Here is a 22,169-nt window from a genome sequence, read left to right as displayed (position 1 = left end):
CATGGGTAGAGCCTTAGTATTCTATTGTATCCAATGTCATGCTATATATATATATATATATATATATATATATATATATATATATATATATAAAAGAAAATTACTTCATAGTAACTTTCAAAAGATACCTGAATATTTGAAGAGAAAAAAGGTTCGTGCATTAAACCTTTGAACTTATCTGAAAACGGGTTTCCCCTCAGAAAGGAAGGAAATGGAAAAGAAATAGAAAATGGAAAAGTTATGGGAATAACATTTGAACTGAAATATATATGATTATCCAAAAGTTCTTTTCTCCCCTCACAAAGGAAGGAATGGAAAAGCACCTAAATGATTGCACTTATTATTCCAAATGACTTTGCTCGCCTCCGCATATACTTAATGGCTGAAAAATAACACATATCAGCATCTAGAGGCACACTCTTAAAAAGGTTGGGCAAAAAAAGCCAAATTTTTAACCATCACTGGGCAACATACTGTCCACACAATTATTGGTTAGAATCTGTCCAAATTGGGTAATAAAAACTAATAATTGGGTAATAAATTTGCTCAATTGGATAATAATTGCCCAGAATATATATATATATTTTTACCAACATACATTACCCAACACAGTGTATGTTGCCCATCATTTTAAATGTGCATTAGTAAGAATTACACACACAAAGTATCTTCGGGGCGCAACCAAGACATGGCCAAGGGAGTTCACACTGTTTCAAAGGTAAAAAAAATGCCCAAGGAAAATAATGTTTATTAAATATTAAGATAGTATTGTGGATTCTTGTTATTTGATAACCATCCTAATCCCAAAACCATGACTGGACATTATAAACCCCTCAAAAACAGTTTGGAAATCTGAGTTTGGCCATTAATTTCTCCCAACTCCTGATTTTACACAATGCACATTTGATATCATTCAAAAGATCATTTAATTTTCTTTAAAATGATACCATGCTTGCTATGATCATGCCATCATGGAAAGAGCAGGATTCAAAAGTGTTGGATGAGGTCTGAATTGAAAAGCTGCAAAACGAGCAGAAATAGTCATGAAGGGTCAATACAGAACATGATTCTTTTGTCTGTGTCAATAGAGATAAAAATCCATTCAAATCAAGCCCCTGCTTCTTCATTTTTTATGTTTTGTTGTGGTTTATGTAGTGATGGTTCTGTGAGATGGTTTGAGTCGTGGTTTGAAATACCCATGCATGTTTGTTCTTATGGGCATTTTCACTGTAACTGACGTTACATGGCACAATCTTACACACTTTTCATTGTGTGTATGATTATCTCTAAAACAACAAATGATGGGAGTTTGCTTTTAAGCAAACCGAGGAGGGATTATCATTCAAAGTCAGATTTCCAAACTCTTTTTGAGGAGTTTACTTTACTTATGACCGCTCACTACCAGTCAGATAAATTTCCATGGTCAGAATTCAGCTCGTCATCTTATATTACAAAATGACCAGTACATCTATATAAATAGCATAAAATATTTCAAGGTATTTGCAGTGCAGTGTAGGATAGATAAACACATGATGAGTTAATTTTTTATCAGTTACAATGAACATATTATCTTCACCTGAGAAAATTTCACACAGAAAAAAAAAATGATAGCCTAAATTAAAATGAAATAATGAAATAATTTTTTTTAGTATGAAATTTCTTGACTTGTGCACTAAAGAAGGAAAAAAAAAAATTTATGATAGTGATAATTTGCATTAAATGAGAGACTGTTTGAAAAGCACAAGATAAGAGTTGCAATGACTATCCCTATTATTTGCAATTGAATATTTTGAATGATCAGTATCACATATATTATCAATTCTATTGGTCTATAAATATATCGGTAATATAAGATAAACATAGTTGACAAAATTATTGACTACACATTGTCAAAATGACAGTTTTACAAAATAGCTTCTTTTTTCTCAGAATTTGCAAATTTGTGTTAAATACCACAAAACTAAAATAACATTTACAATGAGTACATTTTACAAACATGAAAATATTTTTTCACTCCATGATTGATTGAAATGGAATACATTGCTTTGCTAACAAAAGCTGTTCTGAGTTGTCTTACGATTAATGAGAACATGATCATAGTATTGGCAAACTTGAAAATATAAAAATATTTGGCATGTTTTTGATCAACTTTCGGGAATTCCCACTTGTATTTCTCATAAGTTTTCTATGAAGATCACATTCTTACGTCAATCTCTATAAATGGGGACATCCTATCATTCTGTAAAAAAGAAAGAATAAGAAATTCTGGGTATTGGGTCAGATGCATACAATGTAACAATTGCTTTTGATAGGCTTTTGCTTGGCTTTGCTTGATTCTGTATACATACAAATGAGCAATTGCTTTTGATAGTAATCTCAAGCAACTGCTAACTGCCTGCTAGCATTTGCTTGACGATTAGGCAATTGTGAAAAAGCGCATGCATCAAGTGACACTTTTGCTTGCGCGTTTAAGCATGTGCTTGGGTTTTTTCAAGCTCCTTCAGAGCCGCTTGAGTGTTTGCTTGATCAGGGCGTTCGCATTTTCCCATGTTTATGCACCTGAGAGAGAACCCCAACTCATCTACTACTCATCTAAGGAATTTTTTTTTACATGAGTCAGACAGAAGCGGTATATTTTGCACTGCCATGTTAGGAAACCCTTTGCACATGAGTCTCACCATTGTTCTTATAGTCGTGTTCACACCAGCGTGACGTTGCTATTGTTCACACCGTAAGCGATTGAAGGCTAGCTTTCTGAATGCAAGAACAGGGTTTCAGCACAAGCAAAGGGTTATGGCAAATATGGCAATTGCAGAGGCTTGATTTTTTGAATGGCTAGCAACTGTTTGTGCTTGAAGCAGTTGTTTGTAAGCAGTCGCTATTTTTTATGCATCTGACCAACTACCATACGCATCCAGTGCATCTAAAAAATAATACAAAAATGCATGCATAGATAATTGTGTGTACAACCATTCTCCATAATCATGTGTAGAGGTTATCAATGGTACTTTTATACTGAAGATGCATCTCCATGCTTTACTTTTTCCACTCCCTTGTGAGCAATCGAAATGGGTTCAATAAGGTTTTACTAAAGACAAGGATTCTGTTGGTTGAATTTGAAGAGCATTTTCGGTGAATGTTGAGATTGTATTAACATATTCCACTCCCCAGGAAGCAATCATAAAAGGTTAAATGAAAAGGTTTTACTAAAGATACATGTAGTGACTCTGTTGGGTGAATTTGAAGAGCATCTTTGGTGAATAGTGAGATTGTATCTACATTTTCCACTCCATGGGGAGCAATCACAGCAGGTCCCATGACAATAATATTCTGATTGCTTGAGATAATGACTCTGTTGGGTGGATTTGAAGAGAATCTTTGGTGAATGTTGAGAAGGTCAATGTGTGAAGTTCTTGGGAAGACTGGAGTTGAAGTTCTTTGGCATGTTGTGTTACAAGATGGTTGTCGCCATATGCGGTCTCAAGCAATGGTATGGCCTAGAAAATATAATAAACAGCGAGTATTAGGCACAGAGAAAGAGAGGAATGGAGAGAAAGAGGACAGAGAGAAAGAAATGAGGAATACGGGCCAGAGATGAGAGGGAGTGAGCAATCTGGGCCTCATCTTACTGATCCAATCAATCTCAATTATTGTGTGGAAATCCATCCGTACTATAATTTTTTTTGCAGGAAATTTGCACAATCTCCTTAATAGTAAACAAAGAAAATCGCACTGAATCTTCAAGAGAATGATAAATGTACAAATTTACATCATATCTAGAAAATATTTTGAACAAACATTTTTTTAGATGTTGACGCTGCTGGCCGTCCATAGTTGTGGTTGATCAGATCAATCGCGACTCTTTGTAAGACGGGGCCCTGGCAACTATTTTAATGATATTTTACCTACATGTCATGCAAAGAATTTGAAAGCTAATGATGTTGTCTTTTTTCCATCTTCCTCAAAAGTAGAATATTACTTTAAACCCTCACTTGACAATGTCGATTTGAGACAATGCTCACCTGTTCTAAGACCTCATATGTCTTGTTTGCTTCTCCAAGGTTATGATGGATGATGCTCACTTTCAAAAGATAAAAAGCAATATAAGGATCTTCTCTACTCAAATGTAACCTGCATATGAAAATTAAATGATCATGATAATAATAATAACAATAATAATAACTCCACATTTTACCCAGGGTAGCCACTTCAGTTCTGAAAAAACTGTTCTCCCAGCGGGCCCTGCTTAACCTGATAATGTTATTATTACCCCGGCTTTAGCACGGCTACCTTGAACGGGAGCTCGAGCATTCGAGGAATTTCTTCCTACCGGGTACCCATTCACTCCACCTTGGTCTTTCTTAAGTAATAAACTAGATGGATTCTCAACTGTGCACAGAACAGTTGAAATTTATGACTTGGATCTGATCTAGCCATTGGCAAAATCTGAAATATATTACACACAGAACACCTAACTTTACAAATAAGGTTTGACTTAACATTTCTTGCAAAAAAAAAATGTAACAATAATATTGAGAGTACAAGGAGAATAAAAGAAAGTAAAGAATGAGCAGGAGTCAGAGGAAAAGAAGAAAATAAAGGAGATGAAGGAAACGAAAAAAGAAGGAGATGGAGGAGAAAAAAGGAGACAAAGGAAACAAAAAAATAAAATAAAAAATAAAAAGGAGACAGATGAGAAGAAGAGGAAGAAGAAGAAAAGGGAAATAAATAAAGAGAACTTACCTTAAAACATCAAGTAGACCCTTGCTAGCTTCTAATGCCTCTTTCCAATGGCCATAGTGAGAGCATGCATCCATGATCTCCAGACGGACCCTCATCACACAATGATGGGTCTGGTGAAGTAGACTAGACTGCTCCTTAAGGCACTGCTTCAAGATAACTACAAGACTATTGTCATGTGATAAAAAAACTGGTTAAGGTCAAAGGTGAAATCTTCAAAGAACCTCACTCATATTTATTCACTAAATATGCTTTCCTTAATATCATAATTTCTTCTCAAGTAACCATGCTTTTTAGCTCTAATCCATCCCTGGAATACATTGTAATAGACAATGCTACCAGGGGGTGGGGGATTCACAAAGATTTATGAGCGACTAAAATGCATTTAAATTCCAAGCTGATTTTGAAGGATTATCATTTTAATAATCTAATCGCTGAAATTTAAAGGATATTTTCTGAGCTGGATTCCACTGTGTCTCTGTGAACTTTTTTAACTTCCTCTAGCACTTCCTCTGAAAAGGCTTCCACCCTACTCACTGCAGTGGAATGTTCCATTGAAGTTACTTCAGTATTGCAGTTATTGCATGTCTGGAAGAGTCCATCTGATAATGGGGAGGGGAAGGCAAAAGAAATTATACATTACAAATTTCTCTGGAAAACACAGTTTTGCAAAACATTACATAAAGTTTATGATCAATCCATATTTTCTGTTGGTTTCGACCATTAAAGACTGAAAGACTAAAGAAAAATAATTTATTATCAAGTATCATTTATGGAGGCAGGAACACATTTATGCACAACTTTTGACCAATCACTTACTGAGATTTCCCAAGCCAGATGGGGTAATAAAATAATACTTGTTCATTATATCCTCTGAAAAAAGTGTGATACAAATCCAGCCTTTATTCTACAAAAGCCAATAAATTAGATCACAATGGATGTTATATTTACCTTGGTTAGAAAAAACCGGTCCATGACAGCTTTCATTTGGACATTTGATGCACAACATAAGACTGTCCTATTTGAAATACAAACATATACAATAATAATTGTAAAAATCATGATCCATCTCAAAGATATACAAACATTAAAATGTACATAAGAAAAAATAAAATATAAAATGATAAAAATTGTCAAAATCATGTTTCATTTAAAAGAAATACACACAAATACATAAAAATATAAATATTCCTTGGACACAGTTTACTTGGACTGCATTTTTTAATTTGGCTGTCAAGACAAGTCCTCTAGTGTTTTATACAGCAGCCATTTTCCATGTTTGATCATGTAATTTTTATCTATATCATGGTATAATTGTATTTTGATTACCATATTTATACCTGTTGATGTAACTTTTCTTATGCAGAATGGAATGATATAAATATTAAATTGAATTGAATAGTATATACAATATCATCTTCATCAACTAGCAAATGAAGGTGACTATACAAGTCGAATATCTGTTCAACTTGGGAGAAATTCGATTTAAAAGATGTTAGTAACACATAGTTTTCAAATAAATTCTGGTCTGGAATAATGCATCATTTATGGCGCAGTCACATTTCCCCTATGGCGGCTGTACGGCGAGTCGAAAACAGCCGTTTTAATATATTTTGTACCAGCTACATAAAGGTGGTTTCAATTAAAAAAAAAAAATGGCTGTTTTTGACTCGCCATACGGCCGCCGTGAGGAAATGTGACTGCAGCATTAGGCGATTAATTGACTTTTGGAAGGTTGACTTATAAGAGCCTAACAAGTTGCTTCAAGAAATTAAACAAAGGCTTCAAGAAATTAATTTTCACCAAAAATAAGAGCTCCTTTCTAATACTCTGTGTCAATAATATCAGCGTAGTGTTAACTCAGCAGTATGCGGAAAAATGTTTTTATCCCTCCTCTACATTGTGTTGACATTTATGCACAGTTGTGATTGCTCAAATGAATTATTAAAGATTAAACAAGACTCTTACCCTTTCAATATCCAAACAACGAGGGCACTGGCAAATGAATCCATAAGTTGATCTTAACTTATCTTGTCTCAGATTGGTTGGTAGAAGACTACTCATATAGCTTATACAACACTGATAAAAAGAAGAAGATAATTATACAACACTGATAAAAAGAAGAAGATAATTATACAACACTGATAAAAAGAAGAAGATAATTATACAACACTGATAAAAAGAAGAAGATAATTATACAGCACTGATAAAAAGAAGAAGATAATTATACAACACTGATAAAAAGAAGAAGATAATTATACAACACTGATAAAAAGAAGAAGATACATGTAACTCAATACATGTGTGTACATTAAAAAATATATAATTTTCTCAGTATATCTCTTTAAACTGTTTCACTTATAATACTCTTTATCTCAGAATCCTGCACTATGGCATTACAAATCTTGTTTGTGTATGAGTCTGTCTTTTTGAAAACTGGCTCCTTGGTAACTCAAACTGGCCAACAAAACAATCCAGAACTTTTACTCATTTTCACTTTTCAAACCTCTAGATTTGTAGAGTTTGATAGAATCAATTATGTTAATTCAGTAAATATAAATGTATAGACTGGTATTCATTTATTCAACAAGGAGAAGGAATGAAATTGCAAGAATTCAGTGGCTCGATCTTGGAATGGTTTCAACCTAAGATAATCCCCAAGTAAAGCTCCAGCAGCTAAAATTCGAACAGACCTACAAGAGTGATTATCCAGCCCACATAACCCCATTTCATTCATCATTATAAGCCAACCTTGTGAGGTAATTCTGAGAGTTGTTTGAAAATTCATGTTCTTATACAGTGAAAAATATGTATATAATACACTACACATCATTGAATATCATTAAGAATGACATACCATTGAAACAATTATAAATGCCTGAACCTATAATGACCTTCTTTCCTTGAGGGCCTTACTCCATTGGACATAAGAATGGAGCTTGTAAATATGCATGTATATACCATAAACTTGCACTTAACACAAGCTTTCAACTAAAACAAAAATCACAAGTTTCTTATTTTTAATTGAAGAATAGCTTTGACATTTTAATTGGTTTACCACATGGGGTTAATCATCCTTACCTCTTCTCCAATCTGTATATTTCTAATGGCTCTAACAGTTAATCTGGTTCCATCAAATACAAATGTACAATTAGGTTCACAGCTATGGTTGAACATAGAAGCTCTACATGTATACAAAGAGAAAAACAGAACAGATATGAAAGTTTTATAATAATGATAATAATATAATAATAATAGCTGGATTTATAAAGTGTGTTTTGCCTGAGAATACAAAGCGCTGCTATTATTACCCCAGCTTTAGCTCGAGCTACCATCATCGCCGCTAAGTGCATGCAAGGAATTGATCCTACCGGGTACCTATTCATCTCACCTGGGTCGAGTGCAGCACAGTGTGGATAAATTTCTTGCTGAAGGAAAACACGCCATGTCTAGGATTCAAACCCACAACCTCTGTTTGAAAGGGGAGAGTCAGAACCACCAGTCCACGATGCACCCACAACTGACATTCCACAAATTGGTAGAAGTTAAAGTCTTATGCAGACCTGCCAACCTTCTACAAACAAAAAAAGTATTCTTATGAAGAATTTTTTTTTTTTTTTACAAAAAAGAGTATTCTTAAAAATTTGTCTCAACGTAAAAATCGCCAAACTGTTGTAGTGAGATCGGTGAAAAAACATGTGAAATGATTCTACTTGAAACCTTGATAATTCACCCTTTTAAACACATGCTCGTAGGCAAGAATTTATTTGTTCTTTTCATACAACAAGTTACTGGCCCGACAGTGAGTTTTACCGGTTTGGGACTGTCGGACCGGTGCTAGTGTCACGCACTGTGTATGACACATACTCCATGATCAGAAATTTAAACAAGTGGAACGCCTCTGGCAGTCTCGCCTGCATTACGCAATTTAATATAGCAGCAGTGCTAACTTTGAAAACTACTATAAAATAATCATTCACAAAAACATCATTCATATAATGACATAATACCACGTTCATTGACCATAAATGACATTTGAATGGAGACTTAAGACTGTCAACTACACCCATGTCCACATTTCATTCACTCTATCCATAAACTTTCAAAGTTATGATGGCACTTCAACAATTACCCCAACATGGCCTAAGTTTATTGACCTTAACTGACCTTTGACTTGGTTTTGTGACCTGAAACTCACAGGGGATGTTCAGTGATGCTTGATTACTCTTATATCCCAAGTTTTATGAACTAGATCCATAAACTTTCAGAGTTAGGATGGTAATTCAACAAATACCCCCAACACGGCCAAAGTTCATTGACCTTTAATGACCTTTGACCATGGTCATGTGACCTGAAACTCGTACAGGATGTTCAGTGATACTTGATTACTCTTATGTCCAAGTTTTATGAACTAGATCCATAAACATTCAGAGTTAGGATGGTAATTTAACAAATACCCCCAACACGGCCAAAGTTCATTGACCTTAAATGACCATTGACCATGGTCATGTGACCTGAAAATCGCACAGGATATTCAGTGGTACTTAATTAACCTAATGTCCAAGTTTCATAAACTAGATCCATAAATTTTCAAAGTTATGATGGTAATTCAACAAATACCCCCAACTTGGCCAAAGTTCATTGACCCTAAATGACCTTTGACCTTGGTCACGTGACCTGAAACTCGAGCAGAATGTTCACTAATACTTGATTAACCTTATGCCCAAGTTTCATGAACTAGGTCTATATACTTTCTAAGTTATGATGTCATTTCAAAAACTTAACCTTCGGTTAAGATTTTGAAAATAATTTTCCCAACATGGTCAAAGTTCATTGACCCTAAATGACCTTTGACCTTCGTCATGTGACCTGAAACTCAGGCAGGATGTTCATTAATACTTGATTAACCTTATGTCCAAGTTTCATGAACTAGGTCCATATACTTTCTAAGTTATGATGTCATTTCAAAAACTTAACCTTTGGTTAAGATTTGATGTTGACGCCGCCGCCGCCGTCGGAAAAGCGGCGCCTATAGTCTCGCTCTGCTATGCAGGCAAGACAAAAAAAGTAACAAATCATCCAAAAAAGTATTGGTGTATTTATAGCAAAACGGTTGGCATGTCTGCTTATGCCACATAAGCCACACCAGCAAAACCAATCAAAGCTTTTATGTTATTTCCAATGGCATACCATCGGTTGGTTTCGAGACGGTTTCGTTGGTGTGACTACAGCATAAACACTCTTGCTTGCATAAAGTTCATTGAACTTTTGACCTTTGAACCCAGTAAGATCCAAACGATTTTTCATTTTCATCTTAACGTATAAATGTTCATGTATGGTATTTGGGTAAAGCTGATTGGATCTGATGACTGCAGTAATGATACAGTCCTGAGATACATTGTTGATGCTTAGCACTGAAGGTACCTTCATGGCATCATGCTGGAATGCTTCCCCGGGAGTAGAGAAGGTCCATGCATTGTACGTGGATAAGCCCAACTAAATCTGATGACCGCAGTAATGGTGTATAGCTCTTAGATACATTGTTGATCATGCTAAGCACTGTACATGTAGGTGTCTCACATGGTGTTGTAATGGAATATTCCCCCAGGAGAATATGTATGCATATATTTTAGGCAAACCTGACTGAATCTGTTAAGTTCTGATAAATTGCCAATGCTTATTGTAAATGCTAGTGAAGTCATGCTGGGATAATCTTGGGGTGGAGAATGTTCATACATTATGTGAAAACCTCACTGAATCAAATAATTGAGGGCATCACAAATAAGCAAGTTTTTATAGGATATATCACAGGAAAATATAAGAAAAACAGATTACTCATTACACTGATTGATTACAGATATCAGATCTGTATACACTCATAGATGGTCACCACAATCATTGTATTGAGTACAGATCAAAATAATTTGATAAAGGAACTGTCAAAACGCTCCGTGCAAGCCTCGCATGTGACTTGCAGGTAACTATTTTTACTACGCGCATGGAGAGTATCTCACACGCATCTCACACACAGTTGCCCGCAGAAGTACACCCAAGTCTGATTTGGACGCAGAATAGTCTTGACCATGCTTAAAACTTTGTTGCAGGGCTTGCATGAAACAATGTGACAAGGCCTTTAAGAAAGTTACCTGATATAAAGAGCTTGTCCAATGATAACCCTCTTCATCTCATCATACATAGAGAAGGTATTGATATTCAGTTTTTCATAGGTATCCAGAACCTCTTCACCTTGAAATGGTGAAAGATGGCTTCTTAGTTTGCTCCTCCAGCTTTTCTCATAACGGCGGAACAGTCTCAAAGTACAATCCCGAACCTTCAAAGAGAGTTTGGCTATAACAAAGGAGATTTCAATCCATAATCAATTTTAATACTTTTATTTAGTTTTGTAAGAACTTATGTTAAATTTGTAATAGAAACCTAATTACATGCATGTACATTGGTGCTAAAAAGTTGGTGAACCCCGCCAGAAAATGAACATATTTAAAAAGTTCTGCCATGGTATAGATACTTAATTGTGAAGTCAGGTGATAAAATATTACATTCAATTTCTGTGGGCTTGCCGAACTCGGTAGTGTTGTTGTCTACATTCAACACTCAGCATGAAGGAGTGCATATTGTGGTGGGTTTCACTAACTTTTTAGCACCGCTGTATATTATGCACATTATAACTTTTTCAATACTCAGTTTAGGGATTAATTTTCCTAACATCTCATTGCAAAATAGCTTTTTTTTTTAAAATTGTGGGAAAGAGTTTTAAACAGATCTTGCACAGTATGAAAATTTAATCTAAGAGTGAACCTTGAACTTCAAACCTTGTAAATTCCTAGTTCTTTTCATCCCTAGTGGATTTGAATCAAGTCATTTTAGGATCTGTGTTTTTTTTTCTAAGGCTAGAAAAGGTCCACATTCATTTTTAGTACTTTAAATCAAGTTTTGAGCTGATAAAGCATATCAAGTAAAGCCAACTTACATGAACAAAGGTCCCTGAAGGATGAGGGAAACTCATTAAGTGACCGGTTGGATTTCTGAAACTTGCATTTCTGGTAATGAGAAGAAAAATAAATAAAAGTGAAATTTACAAGTAACAAGGATTTCCTGCAAAAAGCAACACCATCATCTGATCATAAACATTAGACCAACCTCATTCAATGTGATAGGCTGTGCGGTTCCTATAAAATAAAAGTCATTTAACTTGCAAATATCATTATTTTGACTGATGATATAGACCAATATATGTTATAAGCTATGTATTTTAAAAAATTAATTATCAAATATGTTTTCAACTATGTAAAAGGGTTCAGAAAAATACAACTTGAGGAGTAAAAACTGAAATAAAAGTTACGAGCTAAGCGTTAAAATCAGAAGTACCAGTACCTTGCTTTTCAGGATGAGCTTTGTGAGTAGTCTGAGAGTAAGGTCATCCTTAGCCTTCCCTTGTAACACCTTACATTCATAGCGATGCTCTCTACTGTCTGCATCCTACAGGAATACAAAGGAGAATGAACACCTTCAAACAAATCAGCTTGTATAAAATCAGAATTTCAGAAACGGCAAAGAATAATATAAGGAATAATTTTGTGGTATCACATCGCAATCTGCTCCATATTTTTCAAAGACTGCTACACAAAAATCTTTTGTGTAGAAGAATTTTACACAGGACTGTACAGAACTTAGTTGAGAGCTTTTTATTGTAACCAAAGATGCTAATAAAATTTGGTAAGCAAACTTATTCCTGTAATATCAACTAATTTTGAGAACAATTGGACAAACAATAAAATGTTATGAGCATTAAAATGTCAAGAGTGCTAATGCTGTATGAAGATCATCCTTTTGATATGCATAGGTGTATGATGTTAACAGGGGTGGATCCAGGATTTTTCAAAAGGGGGGGCAAATTTTTTGGAGGAAAATTTTGACAAGCCAAAAAAAAAAGGTTTTCAACCACAAATTAAGGATATTTCATACCCAAAAAAATTTGACAAGCAAAAAAAACAAACGAGGCTTTCAAACACAAATTTCAAAAAAGGGGGCACACCTCGGCTTTAATGGCATTTTTACATTACAAATTTTAATTTTGCTTTTCAAAAGGGGGGGGGGGGCACGTGCCCCCTGTGCCCCCCCCCCCCCTGGATCCGTGCCTAGATATTAAACATGAAAAAATCTTCGATTTTACCAATAGCTCAAAACACCTAATTCACTCATTCTAACAATGATACAAACTCTTTGTCCGTTATGTATTTTGTAACCTCTATTACATCTCCTACAAAAAGACACCAGGGGCCCGTAACACAAAGCTTAGCAATGATTGTAGAACATTTTTCTACGATCAATTTCATTGACTACAATGTACAATTGATCGTGAAAATCAAGCGTACAATTAATCGCTAACCTTTGTGTTACGGGACCCTGATCTACATGTATGAACAGACTTGATAAAAGTTACAATTCAATATGTACAAATGTAATCAGAAATTTATTCATGTGCATGACACCACATATCTTGGTCATATTTCCAATGGGAGGATGTCTGTAGCTTTAGTGATCTCAACATAACCTTATCATAAATCTTTCAACGTAATGTGCATGGGTTACTGGGTATAATGTAAATAAACAAAAAACTACCACAAATCACGTCATTGGTGTGTGATATTTCACCCCTATTTGATTGTATTTTGATTGTATTAATTTCTTGGAATCCCTTTTCAACACTACAATTACAATAACTTTGTAATACAAGTTCTGGATCTTGTAAGGCACATGGAAAAGAAGTCCAATATCATTTAATTTCAAACCACAATAAAATACTTCATATTTTGATATTTTGTGATATTATGCTATCTTTTGCAATTTACCAAACAACAGTGCAGCATCTTACACCAGTAACCTATGAAGGACCTTTGTGTCTCTCATAGGGGCTTTCTCACTTCTTCCATTGATTTTGATATTCTGTGATATTATGCACTCTTATATGCACCTTACCAAACAGCAGTGCAGCATCTTACACCAGTAACCTTACTATGAAGGACCTTTGTGTCTCTCATACACATCTACGGGCTTTTCTCCTTCCATTGTTTTGACTGTGTGAGGATGAAGCCACTTGCAGGATTCCTTCACAAAATATGCAGATCAGATGTTTGGTAAGGTGCATTGTGAGATCATACTACCATTCACTTACCTGACAGCTTTTATTGCAGTAAACCACTTTCTTGCAGGACTTACAGATATTACATCCAATCTCACTAGAAAATAAAACAATAAGATGTGTGAGAAGGCTAATAATCTCTACTCCCAGCTCTAGAAATGTCAATTCTGACTTCTGAAACTTCTGTGTTGCCTTTAATCGACAGTGGATTTGAGCATGAGGGTGTGAATGGCTTCTTGCATATCACATTGACATTTGAACGAGTGCAATGTTGAACAAAGCCGGGGTCTGTCAAATCACCACCGCATGTGAAACATGGAGATACATTTCAAGACTTTTAAGAAATATTGAGATACAAAATTTGAAATTTAACAATGCAATTACAAATAGACAAATACATTTCACAACGCTATCAAGTTTGAAAACAAAGAAACAAATTTTTGATGGAAGTTCCTTCCTACACTACCTGACTACACCTCAATCACTTTTGTTCCAATTCACTTGTTCTTAAAATGTGGTTTAAAAAGAATGTGAAATGCCTGAAGTTAAACAACGTTGATTATTTCATATAACAACTTAACTCGTCTGTACACAAACTTCGCATTAGTGAGTGATCCTTACGTAATTTGCAACTAATACAATTTTCAAACAAAAAAGAAAAGCTTGACCAATTTTATGTTGATCTGCATGACAAAACCTGCAAAATGAGAAACTGTTGCCCTTTCAATTTTACATAAGAAAAATACAGCTAAAATAATACCTATTCTAACTCCTGATCTATGAGGGACTTGATTAGAACTTAAGCACATCCAATGTAATGACCAATCCCTCATATCTGCAAATTCATGAAACTGTTCAGTTCAGTTTACCTCGAGCGAAGTTCGTGCAGGCTCCACTCTACTTCACTACCGCTACACTACGCTCCACCTACCCGAACTTCGAGACCATGAATTCGATCGGATATTCTGAGTGACAAAAGGTGGGATTTTATGGTGGGAAGATATAAAATTCATGCAACATCACGATCTTTAAAAACAAGTACAACTAATATTCTTACTTTACACAAAGCTTCACTTCTTTTCCATGCTTCTATCAGTCTCAAAATTTGTGATTTAGAGCCAACATGAAGTTCCTCACACGTATAAATATTAATGCGCTGCCGAATTCAAAACATCACATGCGGGAGGCACCGGGTCCGGTCCGAGTTCGGACCCTCGCGCATGTGATGTTTTGATATCGGCAGCGAATTGTTTATACGTGTGAGGAACTTCATGTTGGCTCTAAATCACCAATTTTGAGACTGATAGAAGCATGAAAAAGAACACCCATGGGTTCATATCATCTCGCGTGCGAAGGAATATCAGTCATATGCACGCGACACACACGACAAGTCAAAAAGATAGTGGGCTTTTGCCCACATAAAATATCACCAATAATCTGGTATTTCACATTCTGCTATGACACTTACCGAATCATTTAGATCCTTCCGTGACTTCTCCTTGAAGTTTTTTCTTAAAAATATGTATATTTTCTTGATCTTTAGTGAAGATTTCACGGAGATAAAATTTGGTCAGCGTAGATATCAATTTTCGCCTAAAGAGGGCGCGCGATTTATATTCATATAAAAGACACGACAAGGGAAAGATTAGGAACCTACACTATTTTACACGCAAATCGACGCAAGGCATTATGCGAAGTCCGTGAAGTGTCCAATCTTTTCATTGTATAGACTTTGGTATACCGTGACGTTCGTTAATACTGCTTGTACTGCTGGTTTCGTTCCAGGCATGTGTATTTAAAAAAAAAAAATTATATTAGTCATTGTTTTAAATTAATTGCAACAAAAGTGTTATCATCGCCAATAGTAATCCTGAATTATGTTTTTGAAGGTATTTTATTTATTGGTGCCCATAATTAGTAAATTAATCATAAGAATTGCGCATTCAAAGAATTTAGACACAGTTATAAAATTACCGAGGAGCTGAATCAAGGTTGTGATATTTATTAGCGCCACCAACGGGCTTCCTTGTATTTCCGTAGAAGAGACAAACGAAGTCATTTGCTAGGCCGAGGTAAGCGAAATTTGCTCTTTTTAAATGAAATGAGTTAAATATCATATGTATAATTTTGTTATGTATTGCTACTTACCGGAAAGAGCCCCGGTGCGTAGCGAGAAGGAGTTTCGGCAAATATTACTTCAGCAATGAAGCAATGTTTGCCGACTACTTTGAAATCTACGGTCAAACACGGTCCGGTGTACGAGGTTCGTATATATATATATACGAACCTCATATTAGTGTGAGTGGAAAAAGAAGTGAAACTTTGTGTAAAGTAAGAATATTAGTTGTACCGTAAGTAACGGTGTATTAACCGCACCTTTTTCTCGGCGGTACAGAATCAAAAGTCGGGGGTGCGGTTTATACACGGTGACAGGTCTGAGCCAAGCCAATCTCAGCCCGATACCACTACCAGTTTTCAACTCGCGTCGGGTGGCCGAGCGTAGCCGCTTGGGGCAATCCCGTTTAGAGGGGTATGAGCCGCGGGTATAAAAGGGAAGCAACTATGACTACCGGTATCTGCCGTAAATGTCCCTCAAAGTTATATCACGGTAACAAACGCACCTACCTTCATGAAACTGACTTTTTTTAATGGTGTGACTCTGTCTTTGTTGTCATTTTTTAGTCATCGCGGCAAAGTTCAGACACCAATCGATCGCACAGCGCGGTGCAGCTAGCCGAATAAAACATGCATGTGTAATGCTTATCGCAACGTCAACGTAAGCTGGCGCTTTACCTTTCCGTGGAAGTTATTTTGTTTGACAAATTATTGGTATTATTTGACAATTAATTTCTTTCATTTGCCTTTCCTTCATTTCTCTCTATCATCCATCATCTCAAAATCAATCTTCAATCCCCATCTTCACTCCTTCCGACTTTTTATTTTTAATTATTATTCACTTTATTCCCGCCCAGAGCTCCCATTGAAAATACGGTATACCGGTACTAGCATTTTTTTTCCCTATTTTGCTGTCTGTAAGATACCGCCACACACGTACTGAGAACTACCAAGATCTACTAAGATTAGGGATCCATCCAACAGGGTTTTGTGATAGATGTCCTGAGGTAGAAACTGTCAGACATTATCTTTTACATTGTCCAAAATATATAATTGAAAGATCAATGCTCCTTGTAGAATTGAATGAATCACAGCCAGGACAAATAATGGAGTATTTAAAAAAAGATGACCCAGGGATACAGAAAGCATTTTTACGTTTCGTTTCAAGAACGAAACGTTTTAGTAAGGAGTGATGACCTACTATTCTTATATTGTATTGTCTATAAGAAATATGAAAGGATATGCTTGTACAAGTCTAATGTGAAAAGAAAAAAATATATATATAATGTATGATATAATATACAAAATGATATGTTCTGCACATATAACTAACAAAGCCCACAAGTGTTTTCGCCTTGTTGTTGTTGTTGTTGTTTAAAGAAAAAGAAACAAATTATTTTAATGTTTAACCCATCTGTAAGCACAGGTACACTAGCGCCCCCTCGTCTATGCATGGGTGACCTAGGCATTTACGTCCGAAAAATCGGCACAATGTACCGTGCTGACCGGTATGATTGCATCTTTGAAAGGGCAGGGCAAGCGCAACTAGTTGGAACTGAGCTGAAGATAGCGGTTTGTTTTTGGTGAAGATTTGTTTATATGCCATTTTGACAAGAGTTACGACAAACTTTTGTACATACCATAATTATCCTTTTTCATATTAGAACTTAGAAGGATACACAAGAATAATATTTCATATATGTATACATCATATTGGTAATAATATCATTATGTGAGAAGTGAGATTTTTTATTAATAGAGTCAATGGCGACAATAGTCAAATATGACTAATCGCCACTCAAACCAACATAAGAAGAAGAAGAAGAAGGTAGTGGTTCAAAGCAGACAAGAAAAACACCTGAACAAAATCGCGAATTTCTCGTATCTTGAACCTTCCCGTATTCCCTTGTCTAAAATTCATGTCAAGACATTGAATGCTAGACAGAATTCTGAAAGCAAAAGTGGGGCTGTGATGCAGGAAATATGATATGAACGATCTTCTCGTATGGGTGAGCCCCCATGTTGATGCTGGTATCGGTACTTGCAATGAACACCGGTACCATATGTGTGTGTGTGAGGTGAGTGTGGAAGTGGCCAATAATGTCGGCAACTTGCAGATAAGTGACGAAGCGCTGATTTCCCATCATTTTTTACAAGTAATTCTTCGATATTTTGTGGTTCTTGACTCTTTCTTAAATACGCATATTAGAGATAGAAAGTAAGTTTGATTAAATTTTTTTTTTTTTTTTTCATCCGAAAATGGGGGGTGCGGTTAATACACGGGTGCGGTTAATACACCGTTACTTACGGTACTTGTTTTTAAAGATCGTGATGTTGCATGAATTTTATATTTTCCAACCATAAAATCCCACCTTTTGTCACTCGGAATATCCGATCGAATTCATGGTCTCGAAGTTCGGGTAGGCGGAGCGTAGTGTAGCGGTAGTGAAGTGGAGTGGAGCCTGCACGAACCACTCTAGGCGACACCCCAATACTTACCCGTGTTAATAAACTGGGACTCCACTCACGCACATTTGGGCCGTCCTAGCTTGGAACTAAGCATCAATATCAATTTAAAATATATATCTACAAGTTATGTATAACCTATTTACTACTTTGATAATGTTTAATCGGTACTCACCAGTTATTTTGATGTATTTTCTCAAGAATTCCCACGGATTTGTCCCAAATCTTGCGACAAACCACGTCGCGGTAGACAGCTGTACATTCTTTTTTATTTATAAATAGAGCGCCCCTTACGATAGTTGTTAACAACGCGGCCAAATCGTTCGGTTTTTTGCACTGTGTCCAAGGCGTTTTTATTTTGTTTTATTTTTTATTTTTTAATAAATATTTTGTTAAATAGCGATTTTTACGTCAAATATTAAATTTATATCACAAAATATTTTTCATTGCAGAGATATATATAATATCATGCAATTATTTATTCTATAGGCCTATATATTTTACAATAAAATTTATAATTGTTGCGGTCTTTAAAAAAGGATAGTCGATAGATCAGGTGATGACTACACGTATCACGTGATCTGAAAATCAGCTTCATACCACTTTGATCGCACTCGACGGTGACCGGACTGACTGCCAAGAAAAGATCGAAAAAGGACTCAAATGTAAGTTTCCCTTTATTTTATTAAATTTTAAGTAGAAATAAGATGATATTTAATGGGCAATCTTTTAATAAATGATAAATAAACGAGAAAAAAAAAATCGTATTTAGGGAGTAATATCATACTTGGGTGCAGGAAACAGTAACGGTTCTACTTCTAACCTGTTTTTAACGCATTGTCGCCTATGAGGTCCATACATGCTAATGTTTGGACCTCATTGGTATAGGAGTGGCACGAACTTCGCTCGAGCCGAGATAAGTTCAGTTTAGTTTTTGTTCTCATTTATTCAATTATTGCAATGAATTAAATAACCACTAGATTTGTTATATTTATGTTAACTGAAAAAAACCTCATCTGTTTCTCATCAATATTGTCTATTGGCCATCAAGAGCAGGACTCGAACTAGACCAAAAGCTTCGGTCTCTGTTATGTTGGTTGTTCAGCTGAACTCCGTTGGCTTCACTCACCAAATACAGAGACCGAAGTTCTAGCGCGATCTGTACAGGGGACTCAATGGCCATATGTTTATGTACTTAAGATCGGAAAAAACGGGGAAGTGAATTTGCGCGACAGCCGAGGTAAGCCACTGTTTTTGTTCCTTTTAACTTGATTTTTCTCCGTTTTTTGGCAATTAATGCCAAGAGGGAATATTAATTTGCATTTTGGTCGCTTTAATTTTCAAAATTTTTATTCATTAAAGACAAAAATTGAAGAGCCCCGACGGGGGGATTTTGCATTGCAAGTCCCCTAATGGTGGCTGCACGCTAGCGAGCCGTCTGTGTACGAGGAGAAATTTAAAAAAAAAAAAAAAAGTTAAAAAACTCCTCGAAACAGACGGCTGCCAGCTGTCTAGACTCGAACCTGTGTGTCGTTACGCCTTGAATCAATTACGATCATTCATCATATTCGTGGACGAGTGACCAGTGCGCAGCATCAATATTAGACTCGCAACAGCAATGTGAATGGGTCGGACTGCGCTGTAAAAAAAATTACCTTTTGTTTTCGATGGATAATGCACGTAAACAGTGGCCACATCTAAACTGCAATTGTTCTTCATTCAAAATATACACAAAGGGTTCATCTTCTAATACACATGTTCCTGCTTTAATACTTGAAACTGCTCTCACACCTCTCCCTTTTAGAGAATCTGGCGAAAACACTTCTACAAGAACTCCCATTTTCATGGGGCCGATTGCACGAAAGGGTCTTTGCAAGGACCGTCTTTGGTGTCGCCCATTTTTTATGATGCGCCATGTGAAACGCATTTTAAATAAATTATCTGCAAACATATTTTATTCGTCCGCTAAAATAAACAAAATATTTGTTAATAAAATGAGATAATATCTCACAAAATTGTATAAAATTTGATTTAAAAGCAAGCTTACGAATTGTATTTGTTTATCATAAATTTCAGAAACACCCCGCTTATAGCGCATCATAAAAGATGGGCGACACGAAAGACGGTCCTTGGAAAGACCCTTTCGTGCAATCGGCCCATGTTTACTGCAAAAGTGCATGGTATCTTTGAAAAAAGCAATAAAAGTGCAATTCTAATTGGATTTTTTGGAAATCAAATGGGGCAAAAAAATTCTGCAACTCCAGTTTGAACTTGAAGGGCGATACATTTCATATTTTCCCATCATTATATGTGAGGATGTGCAGCCCTGATAAATATAAAGCATTGATAAAAATGAAATGTTGCGAAATAAGTTGTTTTTAGTCGTGAATTTGAGGGTGTACTGCATATATAGTTCCAGTGATCTTGTAGCGAGTGTGTTAATTATTTCTGCATTTATTGATAAATCAAAATACAAACACACTACTGATAAAATTACAACGAAATGCAGTGGCGTAAATTCGGGGGGCACGTGCCCCCAATCGGCTGCCCCCCCCAAAAAAAAAAAAATGGGGGAAAAGGGGAAAAAGAGGGAGAAAGGGAAAGAAACGTATTGGGAAAGAAGAAATTATTATACATTATAACTATATTTTATATTATATTATATTATATTATATATGTTATGTTAAAAAGTGTGTCCCAGAAAAAAAATGAAACTGAGATTCAGTGTTATTTGTTGCTATCATGATCATACATTTGCTTCATATATGAACGGAAAGATATGCTTCTCTTCTCTCATTTTAAGCCCAGCTCAACGTTCATAATGCATGCATGACTGAGTTAACAATATGGAAAAGGGTGTTACCAAATGTTCTGATTTGCACGAGCAAATTGCGATTTTGAGTTACTTTTTCTGGCTTTTAATGCTTTCTACTCAACGTTCACAATGCATGCATGACTGTGTTAGAACAATATGGAAAGTGGTGTTACCAATTTTTTTCAAAGTAATATTTTATTTCTCAAAAATAAACAAAGCATATAATAATACAATCTGATCAACAAAACATTTTCATTTTCCAGTTATAGCGGGTGAAAAATAGAGATTTGTTTGTTTTTGGTAAAAAGTTCGTTTGTTTTCTTTTATTGTGTTACGTATCAGTTACCGGTTTTCTGGGTCAGGCCGATAATAGAACCAGAGAATTTAGTAAGAGAGTTGATGAGAGAGCTGTTATGTGTTTAAAGTGTGAGAGTCGCAGAGGGGGAAAGTTGATCGAGAGAGCAGTTGGGGGAGTGGTGAAGATCGAAAGTTAGGCAAGAGGGAAGGATAATGGAATGCCGAAGAACTTGAATTTGGAATCAGAATAAAGATATACACCGCACACCACTCCAACACCCGCACAGCCCCCCACACACACACATACACACACCCTCGGAAGCAGTGGCGTACTTAGAATTTTCCACAAGGGGGGCAAATTTGTCCGCCAACGAATTTGATAGGCAAAAAAAAAAAGGTCTTCAACCACAAATAAAGGATTTCGTACCAGAAAAAAAATTGACAAGCAAAAAAAAAAGAAAGAAAAAAAAAAAAAAGGTCTTCAAGACTCGTCAGGGGGGCAGGGATATGTCCCTTGCATGGGTTGTTACTCGTCAGAGGGGGCAGTCTGCCCCCCGTAGGTACGCTAGTGCTCGG

General features: G+C 35.8%; 1 protein-coding gene across 2 annotated transcripts; it reads right to left on the bottom strand.

Annotated features, from left to right (window-relative positions):
- Positions 1–490: 490 nt before the first annotated feature.
- Positions 491–20,503, bottom strand: LOC129277994 (N-lysine methyltransferase SMYD2-like). Of its 2 annotated transcripts, none has more exons than XM_054914183.2 (12): positions 20,137–20,496; positions 13,934–13,997; positions 12,133–12,237; positions 11,729–11,798; positions 10,887–11,088; positions 7,822–7,924; positions 6,709–6,819; positions 5,692–5,758; positions 5,193–5,342; positions 4,744–4,918; positions 4,023–4,131; positions 491–3,497 (listed from the first exon to the last, which is right to left on the bottom strand). In XM_054914183.2, the coding sequence occupies exons 1-12, from the start codon at positions 20,430–20,432 to the stop codon at positions 3,303–3,305; spliced, it is 1,647 nt and encodes a 548-aa protein (XP_054770158.2). In that variant the 5' UTR covers positions 20,433–20,496; the 3' UTR covers positions 491–3,302. The 2 variants fall into 2 exon arrangements, with proteins under 2 accessions (XP_054770158.2, XP_063966361.1); XM_064110291.1 differs by having other exon boundaries at positions 1,143–3,497; positions 4,023–4,081; positions 20,137–20,503.
- Between the last annotated feature and the right edge of the window lie 1,666 nt (positions 20,504–22,169).

This window comes from Lytechinus pictus, chromosome 15 (genome assembly GCF_037042905.1).
Source record: "Lytechinus pictus isolate F3 Inbred chromosome 15, Lp3.0, whole genome shotgun sequence".
NCBI lineage: Eukaryota > Metazoa > Echinodermata > Echinoidea > Temnopleuroida > Toxopneustidae > Lytechinus > Lytechinus pictus.
This window is presented reverse-complemented; position numbering and strand designations above follow the sequence as displayed.

Coding starts and splice junctions, on each gene's coding strand:
- LOC129277994 (XM_054914183.2), bottom strand. CDS start 20,432: ATGTTTGCAGATAATTTATTTAAAATGCGTTTCACATGGCGCATCATA. Junction 12,238..13,933: donor ACTGCAATAAAAGCTGTCAG/GTAAGTGAATGG, acceptor GTATTCCTGTAG/GATGCAGACAGTAGAGAGCA. Junction 5,343..5,691: donor ACCGGTTTTTTCTAACCAAG/GTAAATATAACA, acceptor CCCCATTATCAG/ATGGACTCTTCCAGACATGC.